The sequence below is a fragment of the Varanus komodoensis genome, unplaced genomic scaffold, assembly GCF_004798865.1.
Source record: "Varanus komodoensis strain SLA01 unplaced genomic scaffold, ASM479886v1 scaffold146, whole genome shotgun sequence".
In the NCBI taxonomy this organism is placed as follows: Eukaryota; Metazoa; Chordata; class Lepidosauria; order Squamata; family Varanidae; genus Varanus; species Varanus komodoensis.
Window position 1 is genome coordinate 1 of NW_025335427.1, and position 20,085 is coordinate 20,085.

A 20,085-nucleotide genomic window follows, 5' to 3' on the forward strand; every position below is an offset into this window, starting at 1 on the left:
ACTGTCTTGTGGTTAATCTTGGGAGAAAGGATAGGATGTTGGGTTGACATCGTCATCAACCCATGCACTGCAACACCACGGTCCATTTTCTGGTCAATCGCCACTTGCTAAAGGTCAGATCCAGAGACTGGTCTCAGGAACATGCTGCATTGTTCGACATTCAGCAGGTGCACATATGAATTATGGCCATACATTTATGCATTTATCTGGTTTATAGTTGCTTTTTAAACTGTTGGTAAACTCTTAGTTATTATTTTATAATATTTAACGGGGAAAGGGTCATTAAAAATGAATTATGACAAATTCTCTGATGAATAATAACTTGATGAGTTAATTTTAGGTAAGACTTGGGACTCATCTCTTGTCACTACTAGTTGCCTCGGCTCTCCAGACTCCTGTAAATCGCCTGCCCCCTTCTTCAGTACTCAAGGCAGCTCTTCTGCCATCACCTTTTCTCCTTTAACACGTTTTTTTTTCACACTGTAGTTAGACAGTCCATTCCATCCTTGGCCAGTTTCACACCTTTGATGTGTGTAAAGAAATTGCTGTTTTTAATTTATTTTGTTCATTTTAGGTTTCCTTTTAATGTCTTCTTGAATATGGTGGTCTCTTTTCTTATACATGTTACAAATTCTACCTGAACTTGGGTTTGAACAAATCCAAGTGTTTTGGGGTGATTTCTCTCCCAGCTTGCCAGTTTGATGTTCTTTTCCAGAATACCTTCATTTTAAAAAAGTTTTGGCATCTTTATTGAACATTTGAATGCAAATGAAGGAAGCCCACAGAAAATAATGGACAGCCTAAAATTCCCTCACTCTGTAGATACCTTTAATACTTTGTTTGTTCTTAGGGTGACCACAAAAATGTTTATTAAATGTTTATGTCCTGTATTGTATTGAAGGACTGCACCTCAGAGAGCAAGCACCTGGCTTCCTTAGCGCATAAGCGAGATGCTGGTGCATGGAAGCGCATTTCAGCACTGTAGATTTCAGTCAGTTGTAAAATACTATAAGAAGAGCCCCTTTTTTTGGTGGGGGGGNGGGGGGGAAGCCTGGGAATTTTAGTTCCACATTTGAAAAGTGCAGGTGACTTCAGGGAGATTTGGTTTACATATGATTCTTAGTGAAGGTTCCTTGCCACAGTGACAGGTTTCTTCTGAATATCAGGTGCCGGGGTCAGGCAGGGGAAGGCCATTGCTTCCATGTTCTCCTCCCAGAAGCTATTCCCAGCAGTTGTGCTGAATGAGATGGACTTTTGGAATGATGCAGCAAGGCAATTCTGGAGTTCCTTTCCCCTCCTGAACTTCTTGCATAGGCATGACCACTTCCACCTTACCTGGTTTCTGCCCTCTCTCCCTTCCCTCAGGCTCCAGGACCTTTACTAGCCCCTGTGCAGTCTCCTCTGGGGAATCTTGCTCCATTGCGTGGGTTTGTAGGTGCTCCAGCGAGTGCCCTCTGTGATGTGCTTCCTGATGGAAGAAGCCCAGTGGAACCGAGAGAACTGGCCCAAACAGTTGCAGTGGTAAATAAGCAAAATCCTCACTGTGCTCTGGTTCGTTAAGGAAATTTCATTATGCTTTCCTCTTCACACGCCTGCTAATGCTTGTATGTGTTGCACAGCCTGACAGTTGCAAGAAGAGCCCGTTTGAATCCATGGATGGTGCTAAAGAAGCAGTCGCGACAGCGGTGGTGGCAGCATCTTCCTTGAGCCACTTGATCCTTGATGGAACAGAAAAGGAAGACGGGAGCAACGAGGTGGTTTTGCTCAGTCAAACTGTCTGGTGTTCTTCCTACTTGGCCTGTTGTTCTATAGTGGGTTCATATTGGACCATTACCTGTGAAGCGTCTTCTCCATTTATGCCTTCTGAAAGACTGGGAGTATCCTTATTTTTGAAAGGGCGTTTGGGCAGCTGCTGAGCACATCTTTATTTATTAAGTATTTATTTAAAACATTTAGACCTTGTCTATACTGAAGGTCATACAGGAGGAAGAAAATGATGCATGCTGCTTTGAGTCTGTTATAAGAAAAAAAGCAGGCTATATATCTAATAAAATAAAATAACAACAACAACAATAGCTTTGGGTTCAGGTTCCAGGGGTCTTACCTGCTTTATGTCTTTTCTCTTTGGTATCTTGCGAGACAGGGGAAACAGCTTATGGTATCACCCATCAGTGTAGTGTATTGTTGGGGAACCCAGATGGGATAGGTGGATTCAAACACAGGACTGTGTACATAGTTGTGGGAAGCCTGGTTTCAAATTCCTGCTCAGTTTCGGAGGCCACGGACTAGCCTTGGGCATGCTAGCTTCTCTGAGCCTGGTCTGCTTCACAGAGTTATTGAAAAGAAAACATGGGTGGCTTTGTTTATGTAGCTTGGAGGAAGGGGGACTGGAGAAGTGACCAATAAAAATATCTGCCTCTTGTCTTCTAACAGTGTTGGAAGGAGCCACCACTAGAGAAAAAGGGGCAACGCAAGTTGGCATCTAGCTGGAATCTGGACAGCTTTAATGTTGAGATCTGGCTGCCACATGGGCCAGTTGCCTGCAGTCAGTATTCCGTGTCTTCTAGGACTGAGGACATCCGGCCCTTTAAATTTTGGTCTTTTTTTGGAAATAGTTCAGCTCATGAGCAGTCAGAATATACAAAGTGACACAGGAAAGATCCTGTGCCAAAGAAGCAGAGAAAAATTAATGTTTTCTTTAAAATTTACTTACTTTAAAAATTTACTTTGTGTGTTGTGGGATTGGGTAGGGTGGAGAAACTGGGAGGTCTCTGAAGATATCAATCTCTCCTAACCCTTGCTGTTGTTTCCAGAGTCTTGTCTTGGAGAATATTCTGGATGCGGAAGAGTTATCTCCAGTCCTGGGCAGCCCAAAGTTTGGGTTGAGCAGGGCCACTGTTGAAAGCGCTTGGAAGCAGAAGGTAACTAGCACATGTGAGCTGTGTGGCCTTCTCTGGGAACTACTTGTTCTGGTAGACATGGCGACCAGAGAAGTGAATGAAAAGTGTGAGTCCCAGCAAGCTGCTGCCAGCCTTCTCTTCACCCACAGCAAGGCGGATGGTAGAGCATTGTGTGTGCCTCTGTGGCTTCAGCTGTGGGGAAGGCAGGATGCTTGAGTACCACAGATGTGACCTCATCCTCCCAAGCCTTGGTACGCACCTGAGTCCAAGTCACTGGCCAGCTTCTAGTATGGTGGGAACCGATGGCATGCCATGTACACACACCTGCCTGTGCATTTCCCATAAGCCCTTACTTGGAATTGGGTTAGCAAAAGCTAACCCAGCTGCATGAAGAGATGGGCTGCCTGTGGAGTCACATGTCCAAAGATTAAACAGGAGGGGCCTTTGGCATTATTGGCAGCAGAGGGCGGAGAAGTCCTTGGAGAGAGCCCATCCACTTGGACGGAGGAGGAGCACATACACAGATCCTTAGTTGTGGTTGTCAAGCTAGTAACCCATCTTTTTACAGCTCTTGCAATATTTTGTTCGGCTCTTTTGTATTTCCTCTGTTGCACAGCGGCGATCACTTGTCCACGTGAGGCAACTAGCCACCAAGCCAGCCAAGGAATGAGTTTGGCTGTAGGCAGCACAGCTCGAGTATTGCTGGCTTGGTTGCTGTCTTTCCGAATTCAGACCTGTGCACATGATACAGAGCTGTTGTTCGTACAGACAGCACGTTTGGTTTGGGCCTGCTGTGAGAATGAGTGGAAGTTTAACGTGGTACCTTCCCCTCACACAGAGGTGTGCAGATATTCTTCTGTTTGGAGATGTTAGGCTATACAATGCCACCTTTGGTCTTGAATAGTGGGGAGGAGGGGAATATACCCTCTGTGTGTCTTGCAGCAACTGGGGCTTTACTGCAGAGGCGAGCACACTTTGGGGTCGGTGTGTTAGCACCAGAACTAACACACTGGGAGGCACACTCCAATTGCGGTGGTGGCAAAAGAGTGATTTTGGAATGAGACAAGCTATGTGGACAGTGTTACCTTCTTTGAAATGTAAAGCGTGTCCCCTGGAAGCTTCTGATTGCACCATTTTGCTTTGCAAGCAAGGACTGTGCTGCTTGTGTGCCTTTTGGCACTGGAGCAAATTCACTAGGCAAGAACGGGGTGAGGAAACACAGAACTGCTCAGGTGAGGCCTATCGCAGCTTTAGCAATTCATCCAAGATGCTTCTAACAGCTTGGCATCACTGCCACTGCAGTTTCCAAGCGCCGCTGTTGAAACAAGTTTGACGTATTATGATAGCAGGGCCTAGCAGGGGAATCAGGCCCCATCGTCTCACCTGGCTCTGGAATTGCTCAGTGCATGCTAACAGATTATCTTAGTTGAGCTCAGTAGAGGCCTCCTTGCAGTCCCGACTCCTGCTGCTTCGGTCTTCTTACCAAAATGATAATGTTGGGATAGACCCTCTGCTCCTTGTTTTCTCTTCTTGCAGGACAACAGCTCCTCAGCCCAAGAGAAGGATGTGAGTAAAGGTGACTTAAAAGAGGAGCAAAGCCAGGGATCAGCAGAGGCGACCGAAAGGGACATTTGGGCACCGGGAAGGTACCCTTGCGGATTGCCCCATCCTTTCCAGAAGGCACGACTAGTGCACACACTGCAGGGGAGCAATTTTGTGGGGAAAAACACTTTTTAGGGGCTACAAGCGGGATTCTTTATGACCAATTAGGACACAAGAGAACTCAGCCTAATCNCTAATGCATTGAAATAATTTGAGGAAACAACACTGAAAAGATGCTGAGGACAAGGCCAAAGTAAGCTGCAGGCTTGTACCTCACTGTTTGTAGGGTCGGTTTTTCCTATGCCCTCCAGCATTGACTGAGCTGTGGATCCCAGCTGCACATTCTCGCTAACCTTTGTTCTTTTGCATTTTGATCACTGCCAAGGGAGAGGAGCAAAAGTTGTCCCAGTGAAGCTGAAGCAGAGGCAGCTGGAACAGATGCTGATATCTTACAGGCAGAGAGAGCTGCACCACATCCAGTGAACTTTGATCTGCCAGACCGGTCATGCCCAGAGTAAGAGCTATGTCTTATGATACTCACAGTCCAGCTGGCATAGTCATCTTCATTCCTAGCATGAAAACTGAGGATCTTGCAGTGTTCCAAAACTAAGAAAGGCCTGGGAGATGCAGCAGGCGTGCTCTCTCAAGGCCTGAGAAGTGTTCCCAGTATGCCACAGACCCAAGCACTGGGCTGCACGAACAGCTCTTCCTCCTCCTCCTGCTCTCTGCCCTTTCGTCCTCATGCTTGGCAGCATGCTACCTAGAAGTACTGTCCAGTCGAAATGCTGGTTTGGCCCTCAGGTTCCCAAAGCTCCCCGGCAGGAAATCTGGAAGCATACCATCCATTTATAGCTTTTTGCAAAATGGATTCTGTTTTGTCAGCACATGGCATAGCCTTGTTATTCCAGCATTCTTGCATTTCCTTTTATTGCCAAAAAATGCCTGGTGGTCTCGTGAGATCTAAAAGCTCTTCTTTATTGACCAGGGGAGGGCCAACTGTTGTTTTCTCTGTCTTTGAGGTGCTTATCTGAGTAAGGAATCTTGTGGAAGTAAAGCAGGCACACGCTCGAATATTGTTATCTTATGCGACTGTTTCAGTGCTTTCCATCTTATTTGTGATATGGTAGAGAATAATCCTTGCTGGGCTTCTAATTTCTCAGTATTTTGTTTCTTGTGACAGCTTTGTTTTCATTATTGGGGGTAGCAGCAGCTGTAGCACCCTTATCCTTGGTGTTCTTTTTTTTCTTTTTGGAATAGCAGTTGCTGGGAGAGAAACTGCCATTTTGTTTGCTAGATATGCCACAAAATTATGCCTTTTAAATGGCAGATGAGCATCTCTACTTCCTACCACTCTTCTGATGCCTCTCAGGCCTTGACCATATCTTTGTCTGGTTACATTTTTATTCATAATCTCATTGTAGCTGTTAAGTGCTCCCNTCAGTTTGCCTGAAGGGTACTCTACTATATAGAACACTTACAACAAACATCAAAGTTTTGAAAGGCTGCTGCTTGGTTTCCAAGTTGAAGTCACCATTGCCTGTCCATCAGTGATGAATGATGCTGCTCCACCTAGACTTTGTATTTGATGCTCAAAGGACCATGCCTTAACCCTCAGTGGTTCTCAAGACCCATTAGGGTGTAAATCTGGTAAGCAGCTGGGAATGACCACATTGGTGACAAATCAATGTGTACCAGGCGAGTGGGTAAGAAAGAAATCAGAGTGTGTCTTCTTTGGTCCTCTCAGCAATTTCAGTGTTATTGTCCATGGCCTCCTTCCAGGAGGCTGCCTGAATTAGGCCTTGCAGGACTTTCCTGCAGTGATTTTGCCCCGCATGGATATTGCACTGTATGTTTGGTTCCCTTTTCCTAGGTGCAGAACTTGGCATTTGTCCCTATGGAATTCCCTCCTGTTGCTTTCAACCCAGTGCTCCAGCCTGTCAGGATCACCTTGAATCTTGTTTCTGTCTTCCAGGGTATTAGGTATCCCATCCGATTTTGTGTCATCTAACATTTGGTATCCATACCTTGCTGTGGATCCACCTGATAGTTGTTCCAGCTAGCCTACTTTTAGCCAGTTTGCTAATCAGAATATGATGGGGTGCTTTGTCAAATCTTTGCTGAAGTCCAGGTATATTATGTCAACACCATTCCCACAGTCCACCAGGGGATTTATCTGGTCAAGAAATAAGATCATGTCAGTCTGACAAAGACCTGTTCTTGATAAATTCATGCTGGCTGCTAGTGATTACTTCATTGTTTTCAAAGTGCTGTGTATACAGCATGTTGGTTCCTCTTCTATATGAGCAAGTTAACGAAGAAAACTGGGAAGAGACAGCTTTGTGTTACATCGGAATCCAGGTTGGTAGTTAAATGTATTCAAGCAAGCCAGGATTAGAAGTCAGGTATAAATCAGATTTATGAATGTTTTCTGAGTCTTAGCTTGCTTGATCACATCTACACTTCATCTCAAGTTGAACATTAAACAAGTTATTCCTTCTTGCTTTTTGTTTTTTTAGCAGCTTGATTAAAGGGAAGTGGGCATAGACAGGCTGCATACAGAAAAATGCTGTTTCCCTCCAAGTGGATTGGCCCCAGGTTAGACAATGCTCAGATACGTGCTTTGTGTTGTTTACTGTTTCATAAACACTGAAAATTACTGCAGTGGAGGAAAACACATGGCCACATGGAGTAGAAACCCACTGATAGCATGAAGAAACTCAGTGTATTAGACTTTACCTTATCTAGCATCTTGGGGCAACTTTCACATCCTGCCTCACATTTTGTTGTATAATCTGCACATTAGTAGACTTACAGTCTAGTTCTTCTAAGACATTGTTAAATATCTGGTGGTAGTTGATGTCCTCAAATTTTTCAGCTTTCTATCTTTCACAATTTCTTTCTATAGGACAAATGTGCCTGGGGCATCAAGAATCTCCCAAATAGGGGTGCTTTTGCTGGGGCACTTACAATGTAAGCATCTTAGTTTGTTTTGGGTGCCAAGAAGAGGAGCAAACCTGTTCGTCAACCAAAATGTGAACTTTTCCATCGGGGAAAGCATTGTTCGGTTGATTGTATGTTGTTGGGCAGAAAGAGTCAGACTCAAGTTTCCCACACTAACTGAAATCTGAAAGCTGCTGCTGCGCTGGTTAGAAACATAGAAACAGAGCGAGTCAGAAGGGGTCTCCTGGGCCATCTAGTCTGACCTCCGGCACCAGCCGGCTCCGCTCACGACATGCCCGCTCGACTGGTTAAACTCACGACTGGTTAAACTCTGTGGAGGGAATCATTTTGTCAACAACGACCTTGGGCACATTTGCATGGCCAGAGGCAGTTGTGTGCCTGGTGTGCCAAGACGACCTCCCTGCCCCCCCGCTCAAGACCCGAACAGGCTGGAGGGTGGCAGGGATGCTGGTGCACAGGGGTCTTGATTACAGCAGGCTTCATACAGTGGCAGTCCCTGTGGAAATCTACAGATGCAGCTGCAATATTTCATATCCTGTTCTGTGGTGATTTTTTACTAGTCTCATTTTTTAATTTAAAATGAGATACAGCTTGGTAACACACACAAATAGAAGCAACATTTCAAAATCTGTTAGATTAAGAAAACCCAGTTTATTATTTATTTGTTTGTTTATATGTTTCTGTGTTCTTATAATTTCTATCTCAGATTATCAATAAAATTTTGCATCACCAGTGTGGCTAATAAAAAATGCCCAAACCATCTTACAGTAACTCATTTTACAGATTTCTGACAATGGCGTGGGGGTGGGGGGGAACCAGAGGTTCAGGTGCTCAGAAAGTTCAAGGAGAGAGTCCATCTTCCTATTATTTCCCAGTCCAAAATATGTGGGGACTACATCATACCGGAGCCTCCATTGACTGATAATTATTTTTGCTGGCATTTTGATTCATTTTAAATTCTCGAAAAGATTTGTATTCTTTTTTGCATTTCAGACATATGGTGAACAAGTTATTAGAAAAACAGTTTATAATAAAAAGAAATATCTACACTGTAAAAGTTCCCTGGCCTGTTTGTTCCAAAACATATCGTTGAAACTGCACCTTTGCAGTGAATGGATTACACCATGAAATCAAGCACTGCAAACTTTTGTCAAGTTTAGATGGACAGAAAAATTCTTTTCAAGGCATGCTTTTCATTGGTGTGGGTGTTGGTAATACTGATTGGTTGCCATTTTCTCATGTTAGTCTTACTCCTTTTCCAGTGAGCTTTTGAAATCTTGGGTGAGAGACCTTTTCCAAGGATAATATAGTGTTCTGCCATGGCTAATGAATTCCCAGTAGAGGGTGACCCTGTTTCTTTTAATGGCAGGAATTCTAAGGCTGAAGATAAGCAAATGGAGCCATGGAAGATGCATACTGGCGATTCCTTGGAGGAAATGAGCATACTGGAGCAGACTAACCTGAAGCAGACAAAGATACCTTTAGGACAAGAAAAAATGGTTCAGATCCAAAGTTTGCAGAAAGAATTGTGGCAAAAAGAGGAGGAGGAAAAGCAGAGGATCCAGATGCTCTGTCAGCAGAAAGAAGATGCCCTACAGTGAGTTGCTTCCACTCTACTGAAACTCTCTCACTCTCCCTCCCTCCCCACTGCAAATGCCCACAATGGCCATGTTAAGTAAAGTGACTTGCTTTTTGAAGAGCTGCTAATCTTGAAATCTGCTCCACCGTGGTGGATTGCCTTAGCAGCCAGCCAGATGTTCTGACTCACTCTGTTCCTAGGTTTCTATGTTTAATAGTACTCCCATTGCTGTGAGGGGGTTGCTTTATATCTAAGCAAGCTTTTGCTTACCTCTTAGGTTACTCAAAACCGAGTTGGACAAGGCCAGGCAAGAAGAGGAGCTGCGCTTAAGAAAGGCGTCAGAAGAGGAACTCTGGAAACTCCAAACCCAAATCCATTCTGAAACAGAGGCAGAAAAGGAGCGAATAAGGTACCAGGTTGAGTGGAGAGGACCAGTGAATATTGTTCCCTGCCACGAAGTAGGACCTTGGTGACCTTGAAAGAGAGAGCACCCCGGTGCAAGGCAAGCAGCCTGACGTGATCTGGGCCTCCTTCCTAGCCTAGGAAGCATTGGCGAACACAGCAGTGGTTCCAACTCTTCCTAAAAGCCATTGGAAGGAAAGAGCTGAGAAGCATCTGTGTAACCCTTACCCAGGCTTGAGGCCCTGGGAGTTATATTAAGGGTGGTGTTAACCCACTTGGGTAGAATTCAGTATTCTGAGTGTCCAAAGAAATTCTGATTAAAATGGTCAAAGTTAGCAGGGGCTGAGCAAAGGGCAGTGTAATACTGTCATGCTCAGCACCCAAGTGTTATCTTCCCATTAGAGCTGCTACTCTGCCAACAATTTCACCATTAGACATGGAGGATTACTATGACCTTCCTAAGGTTTCATGAGATACAGATTTAAGAAGGGACCTAAGTAAGGAAGAATGGGGAAAAGCATGGGATAAGAGGATATTGAAACATATGTCAATAAAAATAAAGGAAAACTTCTACAATATAATATGGAAATCGTTTCTGACACTGGTAAAATCAGTGGACACTGGACAGTAAGTATGAGAAAGCGTGTTGAAGCTGTAGTCCGAAAATGGGTGCTTATTTCCCTATGTGGTGAAAATATTATGAAGTTGTGAAAAGTGGTTTTTAAGAAAATTAGTAAAATAGTAAATTTAGATGTTGAAGCTGACCCCGGAATTGCATTATTGTCACCATTACATGAAAGGAATTGGAAACATTAATGGAACATTAAAGAATTAATAACAAATTTATTAACAGCTGTAAAATTAATAACAGCAAAGAACTGGGAGGAAAATTGTTTTCCAATTACGTGATTGATAGAAGGAAATCTGGAGTAAAGCTGTTCATGACAATTTAAGTCATAGCATTAAGGTGAAAAGGGGGTTGACAGATAACAATGTTCATTATATTTGAGGTTTGTTTATTGAATATGACTCCAGTCCTCCGTCAACTTCACTGGCTTCCCATTGAAGCCCGGGCCCAATTCAAGGTGTTGGTTATGACCTATAAAGCCCTAAACGGCTTGGGTCCTGGCTACCTGAACGAGCGCTTACGTCCATATATGCCCGACCGCCCCTTGAGATCTGCAGGAGAGTCCCTTCTCCGGGAACCCTCCATGAAAGAAATTAGGAGAGTAAGTACTCGGAGGAGGGCTTTCTCTGCGGTGGCACCCAGCCTATGAAATTCACTCCCCAAAGAGGTCCGCCTGGCACCGTCATTACTGGTTTTTCGGCGCCAGGTAAATACCTTTTTATTTAAACATCATTTTAATTGTTAAAATATATGATCTGGCCAGGGCAACTTCCTCTTCCTTCTCTTTCCTCCTCCTATATTCTTTATTTACTTATTTTATACTGTTAATTTTAATTTTATATTATTGTATCTCAGTGTATTTTTTGTATTTCTGTATTTATTGGTAATTTATTATGTTCTATTGTATTTCAATGTATCTTATTGTGTTGTAAGCCGCCCCGAGGCTTCGGCAAGGGGCGGCACAGAAATGTTATAATAATAGTAATAGTAATAGTAATAATAATAGGGAAGGATATTAAACCCTCCTGTGATTCAATGCAATTTTGGATAGGGAAGGGCCCTCCTGAGAGAGGGGAAAGAAAGAAATTAAATGTTTGTTGTTGTTGTTGTACTAGTAGTAGTAGTTGTTAGTTGCGAAGTCGTATCCGACCCATCGCGACCCCATGGACAACATTCCTCCAGGCCCTCCTGTCCCCCACCATCCCCCGGAGTCCACTTAAGCTCAACACCAACTGCTTCAGTGACTCCATCCAGCCACCTCATCCTCTGCCGCCCCCTCCTTCTTTTGCCCTCAATTGTTCCCAGCATCAGGCTCTTCTGCAGGGGGTCCTTCCTTCTCATTAGGTGGCCAAAGTATTTGAGTTTCATCTTCAGTATCTGGCCTTCTAAAGAGCAGCCGGGGTTGATCTCCTCTAGTATATGTAGATACATAAAAATACCATGTAACCAAAGGTCCCAGTGTGGGGGTGTACCTTTAGTGATTATTATTAATAATTTAATTATTAGTTGCTCTGGTTGATTTGCTGTTGTTTTTGATAAATTTTTGTATTGTATCATAAAATTAGTTGTTTTTTTAAGCGTTGAAGTGGCAGGGACTGTTTCTGATGAACTTTTGCTGGCTACTTTTCAGGCTGTCACAGGAGGCTGCACTGCACAAATTCAGAGAGGAGCTGGAATCATTTCAGCAGACTCAGGAGGGCCAGCTGAAAAAGCAGAAGCTGCTTTTTCTGGAAAAAATGAAGAATGAAGCAGAAGCTGTTCAGCAGGCAGAACAGATGATCTTGGAGCAGGAGAGCAAGAGAGACCTGAGTGAGCTAAAGGAGAGGCTGTGCCAAAAAAAGGAAGAGGTGAGGCTGGGGCTCCCAGCTTGCTGCCTCCTTCGTCCCTTCCTTCACCAGCAAGCTCTGTGAGTGCAGAAAAGTCTAATTTTGGAGCCCTTAATTCTGGCTTTTGGGCTGGGTGCTGCGCTGCCCCTTAAGCACTGCAGTGGGTGGAGCTGGGCAGCCAGAGCTCACTGATCACTCGAAAGGGTTAAGGAATGCATCTCTGTCGGCAGGTATGGAAAAGTGGTGTGTGTGCTCTGTGAACTTAAAGGAGGCCCCCAGGAGCCCTAGTGCAGCTCAGGCTCTACTCTGCTACAATATGGAGCCATTGCCAAAGTGCGTGGCAGCAGCTGCCAGACTTGCAAAGGGCAGTGAAGGACAGTTCATGGGGATCAGCTCCCTTCAAGGCACTGTGCAGCTGCAGCGCCCTTACAGTGTCGCAGTGATGGGACCTGGCTCCAGATCCTCCCTCGGCCAGGAGGATCACCAAGTAACCTGTGACCAGTCAATATTTCTGAGCCTAGTGGATCTCACAAGGTTGCTGCAAGGGTGAAATGAGGGAGGTGGCCACCCTGAGTTCCTTGGAGGAATGATCAGGTGAAAACATAAATATACCCCACAGGGGCTTAGGTGACAGTAGACATACTCCAAAAGAGGCAAGCAGATGCTAGCCTGTTTAAATAGCAGAGCCAGTGAGGCTCCTGGGGGAGGACGCCTCTCTTTAAATTAGGGTTTGGACACCCTGACTCCCTGAAACCAGGAGGTGCTCTGCCCAATTTCATGCTGTTCTTGCCATAACTCAGGAGTTCACTGCAAGTGATAGTTCAGGCCTCTGACTAGAGCCACCTGTTCTTCCTTGACAGCTCCCTGAGCTCCGAGGCTGGTGGCAGAGAGATAACAGGTAGCTGCAGCCTTGTCTGGCTTTGACCTTGCTGAGCAGCAGTGGGGAGTCTCCTATCAGATTATCCCCAAGGGAATGATGCTCTTAACAGGAAAAAGCTTTCCTTTCCTGGTGGGGGAGGAGAAAAAAGCAAGGTGGAGAGGAGGGAGGGAGTAGGCCTGGGGCTAGAAGAGGAGAGGAGGAGAAACTCTAAGAAGAAGACTTCCGGGGTCCAGCCTAACACAATTATCTTAAGGAAAGCAATGAGGGGAAGAGCTTGGTGGACAGTGTTGGAGGTCTCTGTGGGCACTGGGTTGGGGCTCCTGGCACAAGCCGTCTTAGACCTAGATTGGCTACTTGATGCCTTTGCAGGCCATGCGAGAACTGGAGGTGCAGCACGCAGCAGAGATGCAGCAACAGCAGTCTGTGGCAGAAGAGGAACACCAAAAGGTGCGAGATCAGGAGGAGCGCCTGCAGCGTTGTCCCAGCTTGGCCTGCCATGAGTATAGTGTTATCCTTCTTTGTGATTTCTGTGTAGTCTCGTGTACGAATTTTGTAGCTCTGTGGAGCCTAATTCTGGAAGCTTCCAAAGAATTTTGCTGCATGCCCTCCCCTCACTTTTGGCTGGCGTGCTCAAGAAGACATAGCCAGTTCTTTTCTGACTGCCCTAGGAGGAGCATGAGAAAATGCTGTTAGCTCGAGCCCCCTTCTAGCCCCCCAGACTATTTTTTTAAACTTATTCTGGTATTCTCTTCATCTTGTTTTCAGTTAGATTCTTATGATCCAGAAGGAACTGCTTGCCTCCTCCTTGTGACTAGGCATTGCCTGTATTGGGCAGATGTGCCTTTGGAATCTTGTGTCTGGGCAAGCTTCGCTTTCTGGGTTTGTTCTGCTGCTCTCAGGCCCTGAGGCTGCAGATCCCAGCTTCTCCAGATCAAAGGACTCTGCACTCTGCTCTGCACTAGTTTCTTCTGTTGCTTTCTTAACAAATCAGCCAGTTGAACAGGGTCCATGGTGTCTCTCAGGTTACTTCAATCTTGATACGTTCTGCTGTACTTACATAGACCACCAGTTTCCATATCAGACTTGGTACCCGTTGATCCATCTAGGGCTAAAGTTATGTCCTTGACACAAGGTTCCACTCTTGCAGTAAAACTGGAATGATCTTGGAGGGAGTACGCATTGCCACCTTCAAAAGTGTCTAAAAAAGCCTGTGGCACAGACAAAATCATTGGTATTGGGACCTCCAACAGGCAAAATAGCTGTCAGACTCAGTGATGCCCTCCCTCCCCACCAGTAGCAGTGCTGAAGAAAACACATCCCCCCCAGAGGCAAATGGATTCCTCTCCTCTGGCTCAATGTTGACTAGATGGCTGCTAGTCAGTCCATCTCTGAGGAAGAGATGATTGGACTCAGTTCAGGATGGGTACATAGATTTTGGCCCTAAGGGCAAATCTTTTTCCCCTGGGGGGTGTGAGATGGGGGGATACATGCATGTGTTTGAACACAGGTGGGGACACAGAGACAGGCAGACTTAGCTGGGATAGGAAGAAGCACGTGTTATGCGCAGTTCCTGTACCCCAGCGCCCTCAGCATGATGGCTGCCAGAGATCAGAGACAGGGCAGGCTTGATTACCCCATGCTTATTTCTGGTGGGTCTTGTGGCAGCCGTTGCTGCAGTCGCTCCACACCCAGCGACTTCCAGTCCAGAGTAGGCAGGACGCCAACATGATGGGCAGGGACTTGCAGCTTGATCCATTTTGACCACCTCAGGGGGCGATGCTTGATGCTTCCTGCTGGCGTTGGAGAGCACCGTGTGGAGGCTTTCACACCAATACCCTGTTTCTTCTTGAGAGAAGACCCTCTATAAATGCTTTGGAAGTGTCCAAAGCCTTTCAGCAGTTCCACAGCATGCCCAGTCTGGGTTGCATGAGCAGTTGGCAGCGAGGTCCTATATTGTGTGCGCTTGGTGCTGAAAATCTGGGAAGAGTGTGTTCTGCATAAGGGGACGTTGGTCACAGTTAACCTTTCCAAGGAAGCCATCTGCTGGCCACTTTGCTAAGCAGGGCTCCCACCAGGTCTGCACCACATGTTACAGATGTTCAATATTACTTTGATAACTGGGCCAGGTCAGACTCCTCTTTGGAAGGACTCTGCTCAGCTCTCTGGCTTCTTAGCAACTGCCAATATGCAGTAAGTGGGTCTTTTACTCTACCCATATGTGGGATTGCATGGGGACCATGAAGACGAAAGAAGGTTGCTTACCTGTCATCTGTGCAGTTATACAACTTACCTGCTTACCCCGCTTCTGCTTTTGTGTTTCTATTGCACTTCTGTTTCTATAGCTGTAGGAGAATCGAACTGAGCAGGAAAGCAGGAGTAGTGCCTCTTGAGCATGTGATCAGAGAGCAGGGGCAGGATGTCCACCTGAACTCTTCTTTAGCTTTAGGAGGTTCTCAGATTAAGCTCTGCAAAGGCACATAACCTGTGCCTGTAAATCTGAGGGTGACCACTTGAACAGCTCAAGTTCCAAATAGGTGACCTGGCCAGCAGAGAAAAGCAGGCTGTCTACTGCACCCTTTAAAAGAGGGTGTCTGAAGGTTTCTGCTTCCCTTCCCTTCCCTTCCCTTCCCTTCCCTTCCCTTCCCTGGCAGGTCGTCTTGGCCCTCCAGATACAGATTGCAGAGGCCCAGAGAAGGAAGGAGGCTGAACTACAAAAGGAGCTGGAGGATGCAGAGCAAACAGTCCAGCAGAAGAGGCAGCAGATACTTGAGTATGAGCAAGAGGTGATGAGCAAGGGGTGAACTGAACTGAATTTATTTTTCTGTGGTGCAAAGGCCTTTATAAAATAGGATACTACAAAATATACTGATGTGGAATGCAATCTATACCTTTAAAAGTAACCAAAACAGTGGCATAAATTTACACAAATCTGTACCAGATAATCTCTCTCAAAATCCACCACAAACATTCTCTTGTTAAAAAAGGACACATTTTCTGTGTTGCTAATGCAACAATAATCACCTTGTTTTTGATGGAGTTACTAGAATCTGTCAATCAGTTGCAGATAATGTCAGCTGGCGGCCATCCAGCTCCTTTTTTCAAAAGATCCTCTAGAAATTAGTTCTTCTGTAGGGAACCATGTAACAGCTAGCATACGGCATAGTCTACTTTTCCAGTGCCACAGATACACAACTGCTCTGCATAGGAGATTCCTGTGCACATTGCCTCCCCGTAAGTTGAGGGCATTTTTTCTCTGCTTCTCTCAATTCAGTCAGGAGGCCCGTTTTCCTAGGCCCCCTTGGCATGACCCAGGAGGGGTGGCCAGAGCAGCTCCCTCGCTCATTCCCAACAGTCTCCCAGGTTGCTGCTGTAGCCAGCTTGGCTGGCGACATTCCAAAGCAGCAGGGAAACCGTGCTGCTGGGTTTACGCAATTGGGCAAGCCCCGGTGAAGCATGGGAACCATAGAGCAGAATGCCGTTTCTCTCCATAGTTGAACGGAAGCCGAACACCACACACTAAGCCTCTGGCGGGGTGCAGACACTGCGACAGACCATGCCACTGCGGTTTCCGCCATGGTTTAGTGTTATGTCTGTACCTGGCCAGACTCTTCATCCTGACTCCTAAATGTGGTGGGAAAGGACTGAAGGGACTCAGTTAAGTAGGACCCCTGACAGTCTGGTGGCAGGTGAGCAGTTGTTAGACAACAGTTTCCAACCCAAAGGTCCACTGAGCTGGCCAGGCAGGCAGGCCAGCAAAACCTCCAGATGCATAAATTTGCTAAGACCCACTCTGGCTGGGAGCAGGGCTGTGTTCTGCTGTGCCAGGAGTGAGAAAGGTGGCTACTGGTTGGGATTCAGAAAAATCAGCAGGACAAATGGGAGAGCAGCAGTTGTGGGGAGGAGGGGAATGTGGGCCACCCCAAAACAATGAGATGAGAGAAGTGAGACGCTTATCCCAAGGGCAGCCTCCCTAGGTGGGCAGGCAATCTTTGAAAATAACCAGGAGGTCCACTTGGTAGGAGGAGACTTGGCACAGGGGAGTTTCTGAGAGACAGAAGAGGTGGCCCCGGCTCTAGGCCCCATGACGTGCTGCCAGCAGAGGAGGGGGCCCAGTTAGAGGATCGGCATGCAGCGAGAAGGCATGCTCATTTCGGAAGACCCCTCCTGAAGGGATGGGGGTCAGGCATGCTCACAAGGAGAGCTCCTGGAGCTGGATACTACGTTGGGTTCAACTGACCTCCACTCGGTGCATCTGCAGAGGTTCATTCTGGGTGCTTTGTACTTTTGGTCAGTAACGCTTTACAAGGAAAAGGTCTGTAGGCCTGTATGCATGAAGGAGCAACCTCAACTCCCAACAAGAGCCAAGGCTGCTGGGACTGGAAGACCGGTGCTTCTGCCCTTCCCATTCCGGCCCTTCTGGTGAGTCGCCCGACATGTGTGACAGCCTTGCAACTGTTGAGATGCGGACCATGCTGTTGTGCAGCTGCACTGGTGGGGAGCTACTTGCTGGCCAGTGTTCCCTGACAACATCCTCTCACATGGTCAGGGAGTAATAGCCTAACCAAGGACGTATTTGACATGACTGCAGCTCAGTGACCTCCTGAAGGAAAAGCGACAAGCGGTGGAGAGAGAACACATGAGGCAGCTGGAGAGGATGCAGGAAGCACACCAAGCAGCCCTGGCTGGGTTGCAAGCACAGCAGGAGGAGGAGGTGAGCTTGGAGCCAGCATGTTTGGGGGAATTGTTTGCGGGAAGCAGTAGCGAGTACTTCCAGGGGGGATTCGTGGCAGCGGTCTTGCTTATGGGGTGCAAAGAGGAACAAAGCTATTGGAGGAAGAGATGGGAAGCTGTCACCCCTCACTCTTATGTAGGGTTACCCCTCTCCTTTCTCACTTTGAACATGTGGCAGGAGAGAAAGCAGAGAGCTGAGCAGGAGCGCTTGAGGCTGCTCCATCAGGCGGAGCTTGAGGCCCTGCAGAAACAGCAGCTGGAGCGGCTGAAGGACTTGCACAAGAGCTGCCAGGAGCAGGTAAGGAAAGATAACTGGGAGCAGTCCACATGCAGCTCCATTCCAGGGCACAAATCACACTCTGCTCACTGTCACCTGGGCTGGAATGTAGTTCCACTGCCCTGCAAGCAGCTGCAGCCGTACTTAAAGGCCTCAATGGGGCAGTTCTTAACCATTCAGACTGCACATACCTAGGAACACAAGTGCCTTTCCATAGGAAATGCCCACATGATTGGGCCGTGGAGTGGGAATGCCACTTCAGTCTTGTGGAAGCCGCTCACAAAGATGTCCATTCCCAGCTGCCTTAATGTGCTAATAGGCTCTCCCATTCAGGTGTCTCTGAAGTGTACTGTGCCCAGGAGAAGAGGAAGAGCCATGAGTGTGGCTTTCTTTCCTGCACCTTGTGGATCACTGCCTTCTCTTGAGTTTCACACAACTTGAAGCTTCCATCTTTCTGGCCTGTGTCATTAGCTAGCAGGGACTGCGCTATTCTTGTCATTGTGATTGTCATACTGTCTGCCTCTGCAAAGACACTACTGTGTGTGATGATGCATGTCCGCCAGCATGCATCCTTGTTGGCTTGCCAGTTTCTCTTTGGAAGAACAGAGTTGACCTGGCTCTGGCCCAACACTGCTTACAGGCCAAACTAAAATTCCAGGAAGCACCAGGCTCTGTTGGAGCTGCTCCTTGGAATCTCTGTTGTGCTGTCTCCGACTGCAGGCCCAGCTGCCTGTGCATCCCATGGTGTTTGTGGCTGCTAATGGGCCCAAACAGGGCTTGTCTCGCACAGGAGGCTCTGCTGCTACTGTGTAAGGCAGAGGTGGGTGAGCTGCTTAGAGGCTTGTTCTGGAATACACCTTTGGCCCATGCGCCTGCCTGGCAGCTGGAGCCCCTTGCAACTTGTCCCCAAGGCATGTCTCTGCGAAGGGATTGCCAGCTGACGAGTCTGCCCAAGCAGGCAGGACTCTGTCCCTCAAAAGCTTGGCGCACTCTATTCACACACAGGAGGAAGCCTGGAGGAAAAGAAGGCAGCAGTTCCTGGAGGAAGAGAAGCAGCTGGAGCACGAGAGAAATGTACGTGCCACCAGGGAAGGGGGCATCTCCCTCCCGTAATAATTAGCCTGGGGGAGAGGCATCAGCTGGCAGAGCATGAGCGGGAGGCTCCACCTGCAGGTTGCTGTGAGTACAAGCCTGGACCAGGAGCCCGGTTTCCCATGGGACATGGGAAGAAGCCGTCTTCTGCTGTTTGGGCATGGGGCCAGCGCCCTCAGAATTACCAGCACTTGGCTGGCAGGGCTCTTCAGGGTTTCAGGGACTGAACCTGGGAATTTCTGCAGGCCATGTGCCTTGTCACTGAGACACAGCCCATTAGTTTACCCCATGGGTGGTCAGTGGGAAAATTCCAGCACAGGGAGCACTGGTAGGAAGGCCATTGGTGTCATCTTGCACTTTTTCTTCCATAGAACAGACCACAGCTTAGCTCCTGGCAGGGTTAAGGGGGCCAGCCAGCCATGGACTCTGCCATGGACTCTGGGGGGCCAGCGTCCTGCCAATCACTGGTTCAGAACGAGGCTGTTCCAGTAATTTGGGGAGGAACAAGAGGATAGGGATGCTTTTTGCTTGGATGGAGGCTTTGATGATTGTGGGAGCAGCTGCTGCTGCTAAACCTCCCTCCAGTATTGCAGTGATGGGCACTGAGCAGTTGAACAGTAAGAGGTCTCCTCTGATGGATTGATAACTGGTAAAAAACAACCAGAAAGCAGAGAGTAGGAATAAATGATAAATTCTCAGAATTCTGTAAACGGGCCCCGCAGGGATCTGCATTGAGGCTAATGCTTTTCAACTTAGTGAAAAAAGATCTGGAATTAGGCAGAAGCTAGAAAGTGGCCACATTTGTTGCCTTCACCAATTGATTTAGGGTGGTAAAAGAAGGATTACAGAAAATGACAAAAGAATATCACGAGATTGGGGAAACGAGCATCATTGTCTTTCAAATTGGAGCTGCAGGAGTGACACCCCCCCCCCAACCTTGAGAAATCCTATCCCAGCATGAAATAATCCTCAAGCCTTGAACTTCCTTTCCCAGGAAGCCGCTGTAGCAGCTCACATCTGTCTTGAGGTGTCTCAAAAAGAAAAGGAAGATCTTGCAGCGACCACGCGGCAGCTGCATGGGGCCCTGGGGGAGCTGCAGGCCCGGAAGACAGAGCTGGAGTCCCAGGTGGAGGGGCTGGAGCTGCAGAGCCAGCGACTGCAGCAGCGGGTCAGGTGCGCTTGTGGCAACACTTTGCTGGAGTCTGAG

The 20,085-nt window shown here is 47.2% G+C and overlaps 1 protein-coding gene across 3 annotated transcripts in view; it reads left to right on the forward strand.

Moving 5' to 3' along the window:
• The first annotated feature begins 1,094 nt into the window (after nucleotides 1–1,094).
• The window catches only part of CEP164 (centrosomal protein 164), a 32,090-nt gene continuing 13,099 nt past the window's right edge, over nucleotides 1,095–20,085 (forward strand). For 2 of the 3 annotated variants that reach the window (XR_006414034.1, XM_044423681.1), the window contains exons 1-14: nucleotides 1,095–1,521; nucleotides 1,620–1,757; nucleotides 2,814–2,921; nucleotides 4,437–4,546; nucleotides 4,888–5,016; nucleotides 8,833–9,060; nucleotides 9,320–9,451; nucleotides 11,703–11,919; nucleotides 13,148–13,225; nucleotides 15,430–15,561; nucleotides 17,367–17,489; nucleotides 17,688–17,807; nucleotides 18,792–18,860; nucleotides 19,873–20,051. Coding sequence is in view for 2 of the 3 variants with exons in the window: in XM_044423681.1 (XP_044279616.1) it covers nucleotides 1,653–1,757; nucleotides 2,814–2,921; nucleotides 4,437–4,546; nucleotides 4,888–5,016; nucleotides 8,833–9,060; nucleotides 9,320–9,451; nucleotides 11,703–11,919; nucleotides 13,148–13,225; nucleotides 15,430–15,561; nucleotides 17,367–17,489; nucleotides 17,688–17,807; nucleotides 18,792–18,860; nucleotides 19,873–20,051 (1,730 nt within the window). In the remaining variant the exon portion in view is untranslated. The remainder of the gene's footprint in view (nucleotides 1,522–1,619; nucleotides 1,758–2,813; nucleotides 2,922–4,436; nucleotides 4,547–4,887; nucleotides 5,017–8,832; nucleotides 9,061–9,319; nucleotides 9,452–11,702; nucleotides 11,920–13,147; nucleotides 13,226–15,429; nucleotides 15,562–17,366; nucleotides 17,490–17,687; nucleotides 17,808–18,791; nucleotides 18,861–19,872; nucleotides 20,052–20,085) is intronic. The other variant, XM_044423680.1, reaches the window with a different exon arrangement.